At 50.0% G+C, this 7,565-nt stretch overlaps 1 protein-coding gene across 3 annotated transcripts; it reads right to left on the minus strand.

Moving 5' to 3' along the window:
- Nucleotides 1-467: 467 nt before the first annotated feature.
- On the minus strand, nucleotides 468-5,748 carry LOC148126738 (zinc-alpha-2-glycoprotein-like). Of its 3 annotated transcripts, XM_087928329.1 has the most exons (7): nucleotides 5,137-5,748; nucleotides 4,221-4,466; nucleotides 3,677-3,952; nucleotides 3,020-3,307; nucleotides 2,547-2,612; nucleotides 1,148-1,299; nucleotides 473-759 (listed from the first exon to the last, which is right to left on the minus strand). In XM_087928329.1, exons 1-7 carry the CDS (start codon nucleotides 5,213-5,215, stop codon nucleotides 535-537), a joined length of 1,332 nt encoding a protein of 443 aa, XP_087784455.1. In that variant the 5' UTR covers nucleotides 5,216-5,748; the 3' UTR covers nucleotides 473-534. The 3 variants fall into 3 exon arrangements, with proteins under 3 accessions (XP_087784456.1, XP_087784455.1, XP_087784457.1); XM_087928330.1 differs by lacking the exon at nucleotides 2,547-2,612 and having other exon boundaries at nucleotides 468-759; XM_087928331.1 differs by lacking the exons at nucleotides 473-759; nucleotides 1,148-1,299; nucleotides 2,547-2,612 and adding an exon at nucleotides 2,704-2,923.
- Nucleotides 5,749-7,565: the final 1,817 nt, after the last annotated feature.

A 7,565-nucleotide genomic window follows, 5' to 3' on the forward strand; every position in this document is an offset into this window, starting at 1 on the left:
TTCCCATAGAAGTATGATATTTAATTGAAAAGTAATGTTAAAGATGTTAAGACTTTAATGAATATTAATATTAATGATAGAATTGAATTGGAATGGAATGTTCTTTAAATTATATACATTTAATTTGAATGTACCAAGCAGAATCCGAATCCAAAGTTATGTATTATATTGAATGTTGCAACTTTAGGGAAAAGGTATAAAGGTGTCATACTCCAATCAGTAACTACAGGAGAAATTTTGTTTAATGAGAAAAGATAATAGATAATTGAAACAGGACAGACAAAAAATATAAATACAATGATTTGAATTGAGATAAGATAATTAAAATAAAATTGAGAAATTAAAAGAGGGGAGAAGCTATGCAGAAAATGTAAAATAGTAATAATATATGGAATAGAATATAAAAATGAGCATGAACCTGAATTTGTGTCTGTACGAAGAAATATAACCCGGGATTACGCTACTTTCAAAAAAGATTTTTTATTTGTTTTTGTTTTTTCTTAGTGAAAATTCAAATAAAATGTACAATTTTTTTTAACAATAATCAGGGTAATGATAATCATAACAACCATAGTGATCATCATAATAATCATAATAACCACCATCATAATTAACGGCGGCAGAAGCAGCAACATCATCGGGTGGCAGCATCAGTGGCCACAGCAATAATAAATGCTTCCGTTTTTCATTGGGCAACGTTGAAACGGTGTCATTGGGAGCTCCCTCAGGCCTCTGCCCCCCACGGGTGGTTGCGTCATGCTGCAGAGGGAGAAAAGGGAGGAAGTCAAGGCCCTGATTTGTAATGGGGAGTGTAGGAGAGGATGTTTTCCTAGCCCCCCATTCGTTGTCTCTCGATCCCCTCCAGTCCTCCTGGCCCCTTCCCTGACCCACGTTCATCCCTCAGAGCTGATGGGCTGGAGAGACCGAGCTGGCCTGGATCCTCCCTGCAGAGCATCAGATCAGAAGATCCCAACCAGGAGGGGCTGAGCCCCAGAGGAACCCCATGATCTCTCCATGGCTACCTTGGAAAGACTTGGACTAGGGGGTGGATTCCCCCACCCCACAAGCCCCACCGTCTTTTCCTCCATGGATTTTCCAAGTGGGGAGTTTTGCCTCTATTTAAGAGTTCAGCAAGTGTCTGGCTCACCTCTGAGCTCCCTTCAGGCTGGAGCATTGCCTGTGACTGAGTCTCATCTTCTGTGCCATAGATAGTTGGAGAAGGAAGCTTTTCTTGAGAAACTTGATCAGGCCAAGTTGTCACATTGCGAAGGAATTTCTTCCTGAGCCTCCTCCACTGGTCTGAGAGATTGCAAAAAGAGGGGACAGCTAGTTAAATTTGGGGGAGCAGCTCCTTCCTGGGATAGCGAAGGACTCAAGCTGAAGGCCTCCAGAAGGCCCAGATGGTCCAAGTGGCCGGATTATAACCCAGTGTCTTGAAAAAGAGGCCTTAGTGCTCCCAGCAGGTTATGACAATGAAATGGAGCACTCCTGGGGGTTATTGAGGAATAACCAATTTGAGAAAGAGAAAGAGAGAGAGAGAGAGAGAGAGCTCTGATCTAACCTCTCTCTCTACTCCCCACTCCCACACAATCACACAGAGGCAGGAGTGGGATTCAAATTTCTTAACAAATTTCTTAACCAGTTTCAAATTTCTTAACCAGTTCTGTGGGCATGGCCTAATTTGTGGCTATGTCTTGGTGGTCATGCGACTGGCTGGCCATCGCTTGTATGCAAATATTATAAATATTTTTGTAAATATTGAATTTTTTATTTAAAAAGAGCAACTTTTACCCAAAATCGGGCAAAGCAGGCAGGCAGATTGAGTTGCTCACAGAATCAGATTCATTCAGAGATCTATATTTCTGCCATTGGCTACCTGAGTCTGCACTGAATAATAGAAGCTTCAGTCCTAAGGAAGGTTCTGCTCTGCTTAAAAGCAGAGCCAAAGATCTTAAGATTAGTTATAAGGCAAGAAATCCAATGATTTCCTGCTTTCTAGCTAATTTAAATCTCCTGGCATAGCAGAACGGATGATGGTCAGGGGAAAAAAAGGAAAAATAGCAACTGAGCGGGCAAGTTTGCCAGGTAAGGAGTGAGTGGGTGGGGAGGGTTCCCATGGGCCATGTGGGTGGCACAGCCTTGTGTTCCCATGCAGCCTGGATTAATTGCTTTGAGGGATGCTCTGGGGTGACATTTCTCTGCAGACCACCAAAATTTCCTCCTGGTCCAACAGTTGGCTGTGGCCCACCAGTTGGTTAGCAATGATTTAGGGGACTCCTGATATTTGCTCCTCTGTCCATTGAGGCCAAAGAGGCTTCCTCCCAGATATGAGGAATGTGGAACATTTTGAGGCTTACAAGGGTTGAAAAAAGGGCTCCGTAGTTTCCTCTTCCTTTCCAATTCCTGTTCAAAATGCTGTTTGTGGGGAAGGGTCTCCTGGGGGCGCTGACTGCAACTCTCAGAGAAGCTCTTGCCCATCCACCCCAACTCAGTGAACCCAGAAGGACCCAGGGGTGGGTGTTGGAGGGTGTGTTTGTTTCACTTACATATCAGGAAGGGAATCGCAGCTACTGGGAGTAAGCCTGCTACAATTACCACAGGAATCAGCCACCCTGGAGATAAAGAAGGAGAAAGATGGTTCCGATCATTAGACAGATCCAGAGTTCCCTGAAGTGGAGATGCTGAAGAGTGGAAGCCTTTCCCAACCTTCATTGGCCTCCAGGAAGTGCCCCCACCTGAAGGAAGCCCCTCCCCTCCAAGGCTGCAGAGGGAGGAGGGAATGGCCTTGAAGGGCAGAAGGAGGAGCCACAACCAAACATCTCATATATCTTCATACTGTTGGTATTAAATTACCATTTCAGACTCTTCTGACAGAAACCACTTCTCTCCCATTGCTAAATGCAGGACCTTTCCTGCTCTCCATCTGAAAACATGAGATGTTGCAGAAGAAAACTACCCCCCCACACACAGATTTTCAAACATTTCTCTAAAATCTACTTCTACACTCTCAGCCTCTCACCTCTTTCCTCCTTGAAAGCCAAGTCCAGGGGCTCCTGCAAGCCCTCGTGCTCCAGGTGACACCAAAAACGGTCCCTCTCCTTGGGGTCGATCTCAATGCTGAGCTGGACATAATAGGTCCCGTCTGAGTTGGGGGCCACGTTCTTAAGACGGGTCTCGTACTTGCAGGCCTCTCCATCCCTGGTCCAGATGGCCTGGATCTCCTTGGGGTAGAAGCCAAAGGCCTGGCAGGTGAGGACCTCCAGCCTCTCATCCTCCACTTTATGGGTCACCTTCCCCACTGGAGGCTCTGCAGAAACAGCAACAAGACCAGAGTTCCCAGAATTTCTAGAGTTTCTGGCAAGATGATTTAAATATCAAGTCCTCCTTTGGCCCTCCTCTCCCTCTCTTTCCTCTCCTCCTCTGAACCTGTGAGACCCACAAAGATGGGAACATTGGAGTGAAGGTCACTTCAATAGGACTAGATCTTATCTTCCTGCTCAGTTTCTTTGTCTTTATTTCGGGGGGCATTGAAGATAATTTTCCCCCCGTAATAGGATGTGAGATACCTCCTGACCCTTTTCTGGAGAGGGTGGATTGGCTATGTAGGACAGAGATAAAATGGGGGAGGGGGAGCCCATAGAAACCTGATCAGGGGAGCCCCCTTTTTGCCACTCACCTATCTTCTCCAGAGTCGCCTTCTTGTAGGACAGGTATCTCTGCAGCCACGCAATGCAGGTCTCCTCCAGGAAGACTTTACTTTCCTGGGACCATCTTGGATCCTCCTCCCACTCCTCCTTGACCTTCCGGGCCAGGGGCTGAGCTGTCACCCACCTGGGGGTCTCCTTGTTGAAGCTGATGAAGTCCATCCCATCATAGCCATAGCGCAAAAACCCTCCTTTGCTCCCGTCTTGCCTGAGCTCACAGCCCAAATTCACCTGCCAGGTATGAAGCCCTAAAAGAGACCCGGAGGAGGTGGAGATGAATGAAAAGGGTGCAGGATTCCTCTCCTTAGAGAATAAATAGAGTTACCTTCTCTTCCCCCCTGGGGAGAGAAACCCAGTTTCCCTTTCTCCTCTTTTTCAGACAAGAGGAAATATCTCTTACTTCAGCTAACCCTGTTTGAGGTCCGGCCATGAAGAATTTCTGGGTGGGAGAGAGAATTGGGGAGGGGGGGTCTTCTTTCCTTTCCAGCAGGCATTGATGTCCCTGGCTCTGCTCACCTCCAGCCTCCTGGTCCAGTTTTGATAATGTCTCCATGTCAGCCCTGAAGATCCACTCAGGGATCAGAAACTTCTCCTTCCCTGCCTCCTCCATCCAGGGCACCAGAGGCTCCATCTTCCATGTAAGGCTGTCATAGCGGATGATGGGCTGGTCTTCCAGGTGGACCTTAATGAAGAACCGGTGCAGCCCCTGACTGGGCTCTGAGAGTTTCAGGTAGAAGTAGGACAGGGAGTGTGAGGGAGGGCCTAGAGAAGGAAGGGGAGGAGAAGAGCAGAATTGGGGGGAGGTTCAGCCCTGAAGCTCCACCCCCTTCAACAGTTCATTGTCACAAACAGTCTCTCCCCAACAAGTTCTCTAAAGTGGAAGAAATTGGTTCTCCCCCTTCTCTCTTCTGCTTGGAAAGATACATTGGAGGGAAGAGCCCTCAGCAGCCCTCGGATGACCCTGGGAACATCTGGGCAGGGCCACATCTGGTTAAGTTCATCCTGCAGCTCCTCTGGGCTCTGGGGATTCCCAGGCAGCTGCTTGTCGGCCTGACCTCCATGGTGACCCCAAACACCCCACAGTGGGAAGCAGCAGGTAGGCCCTATTTACATGGAAGCTAACAAGGGAGCGGAGCATCTTTCCAGTGAGGGCAAAGTTTGCTGATAAGGGGGGAGCTGAATGGCGAGGTCTTGGCCCAATGCCCAGGCAAGAGAAGGAAGGGTTGAAGTCCAAACTTCGCTTTTCACTTTTACTCTCTGTAAATGGGAACCAATTTACAAATCAGATACCAACGTTTTTAAACCAGATTCGGTGAAATCTGTGTGAATGGAGTTTCGCATTGAGGGGGATGGGGGGAGAGAGACCCGACCCAGAACATGCGTTCCCCACCCCGTCTGTTGCCCCCAACCCCCGCAGCCGCCGCCAACTCACCGCAAAGAGCCCCAGGCCCGAAGGAGCCCAGCCCCTCTCCGAAGAGCAAAAGGACCGGCACCGGCCGGTTCAGCGGCATCCCAGTCTATCCGCCCTTTGCGTAGGACAAGCCGCTTAGGCGCCTCTCCCGGTCCGCGTCCCGTCCGGATCCGCAAAGTAGCCCAACTCTGCTGAACTTCTCCGTCCCGTCCGCGAAGAACCAAAACAGCGCTGCTCCCTTGCGCTCTTCCCGGGCCGTGGAGGAAGGAAGGGAGACGCTGCCCGCAACCGGCAGGTTAGCGCTCAAACGCCAGTTGTGTGAACGCAGCCACCTCCTCGCTCATTCTTCTTCCGAGGCTCTCCGATCGATCCCCCTTCGCCCCTTCGGGCTTTCGGGGAGCTTTAGGCAAAAGGCGGCCCGTCGATGATCTGAAGGGGATGGCCGCGTGTTTGGGCAGCGTCCGGCCCGGACACAGTTCCCTTCCTCAAGGGGCGCCGGTGGACTCGCACAGGAGCCGCACCCGTTTCCTTCCCCGCTTCTCATCCCCGCAGCGGGGGGTCCGAAAGGACGGAGGCGCCGGGCAAAAGGAGCCTTTATAACCTGCACCTGCAGGCACCTTCGCTCCGCCCAGGACAGCGCCGCCCTCCCTCCTTCGCCCGCCCTCTCGGCCCCCATCCTGCCCGCCCCGAGAGCTCCGCTAAAGTTCTCCGCCCGTCCAAAGTTTGCGCGTCTGCTTTCTTTTGCACGGGAATCAAAGGCGCCACAACTGCAGAGAACCCGCAAGTGTTTCTTCTATCCTGGGCCCCGGTGGGAGTGGTTAGAGTGCATTACTGGAGGCCACTTCTGCTGCTTGCCGGCTGCCTGCAATTTGGCAATTCGAATCCCACCAGGCTCAAGGTCGACTCAGTCTCCCATCCTTCCCAGGTGGGTCAAATGAGGACCCAGATTGTAGGGGGCAAATAGGCTGACTCTGTAAACCGCTTAGGAAAGGGCGATAAAGCGGTATCTAAGTCGAAGGGCTATTGCTACCTTCAACCCTTCCGCGAATAGCAATTGGATGCCAACCAGGTTGGTTTCTGGGCGGAGGGGGGTGGTTATGCCAGAGGGCTTGGGAAAGCAGCACCACTTCTGGGCCTCGGCCCCCTCCCCTCCCCTCCCCTCCCCCTGGGACAAGCCAGCCAGAGCCCCTTGGAGGGGTGGGGGGTGGGCAGGGCCCTTGGAGCCAGGCTCTCTAACTCCCAGCTGCTGTTTCTGCTTAGTGCTTCAGGGGAGCCCAAGGGACAGCGCCCTGCGCTACAGGGAGACCTCAACTTACAACAGTCTGTTTAGTGACTGTTCAACGTTTGCAACAGCAAAACTGAGGGATGGCCATTTGAGTGAAAAATAAAAGGGAATGTACAAAGTCGCCCCAGCATCTCCTTTAGTGAAATTCCCTTCCTTTATTTATTTATGTATTTATTTATTTATTTATTTTCATTTGTTATCAACTTATGAACAAGGGACAGGTTCACAATACAAGGAGGGTTTGAATAATTCGTGGCTCCTGTGAGACAGTTGATTTTTTAATGTTTGGTGTTGACTTTGGCCTCAATGCTGACTGACTTTCTGAGCAAGCAGTAAACAAGTTTACAGGGAAAGTTCCACCTCTTCCTTCTGGGTCTTATCTGAGGAAGAAGTTGAAGTAAACAAAAGAATGTTTATGGTTCCTTTTGACCCTTCCTTCTCTCCACCCCACAGCCAGGCAAAGGCTGAGCCTCTAATCAGCTGTTTCCTGATCACCAAACTACAGGAGACTCTGACCTGGGAGCCGGAAGTCTCCATTCTCTCTACTCAGCTGTAAGACTCCAAGCATAGGAGTTTGGGGGGTCAGCTCCACAAGCAGCTGTGGGAACCTGGAGGTCCCCCCACCAGATGTGTCCAGCTGTCTCCAGGGCCAGCCAAGAGTTGCTTGAGAACTTCTTCCAGGGTTAATCTCATGACTGGGATCCTCTGAAGTGAAGCAGGCAATTGGACTTCTCTTAGAGAGTTGCTTTTCACCCTAGTATGGAGGGAGGGGCTGGAGCTGCAGACCCCACTCAATTCTACCCTTCCCCCTCTTCCCCTTCCAGGCTCCTCCAGGGACTCCCTGTGCTAGTCCTGCTGGAGGGTGTCAGAGCCCAACCAGGGGCTGCCCCAGATCCTCTCCGTGGTCACCTGCATAACCAGCCCAGGGGTGGGATTCAAATAATTTAACAACCGGTTCTCTGCCCTGATGGTTTCTTCCAACCACCAGTTCACCAAACTGCTCAGAAAGTTAACAACTGGTTCTTGTATCTGTCATTTCTTCAGTGGAAGAAGAAAAGGCGGGCGGGGAGACTGATAAAGAAATCCTTTCTTGATGTAACCTGAATATATTTAATCCTATATCGAATTTGTATAACCTACACATGATACAATGGAGGGAGGAAAC

The sequence above is a fragment of the Pseudonaja textilis genome, chromosome 2 (assembly GCF_049901715.1).
Source record: "Pseudonaja textilis isolate UNSWEBS1 chromosome 2, rPseTex1.2, whole genome shotgun sequence".
Lineage (NCBI taxonomy): Eukaryota > Metazoa > Chordata > Lepidosauria > Squamata > Elapidae > Pseudonaja > Pseudonaja textilis.

Bases quoted from the DNA above. Each gene is read 5' to 3' on its own strand.
- LOC148126738 (XM_087928329.1), bottom strand. From the start codon at position 5,215: ATGCCGCTGAACCGGCCGGTGCCGGTCCTTTTGCTCTTCGGAGAGGGG. The intron at 2,613-3,019 runs GTGAGAGGCTGA...CTTTATCTCCAG, and splicing joins GGCTTTCAAGGAGGAAAGAG to GGTGGCTGATTCCTGTGGTA. The intron at 760-1,147 runs GTGAGCCAGACA...CTCCCTCTGCAG, and splicing joins AGCCTGAAGGGAGCTCAGAG to CATGACGCAACCACCCGTGG.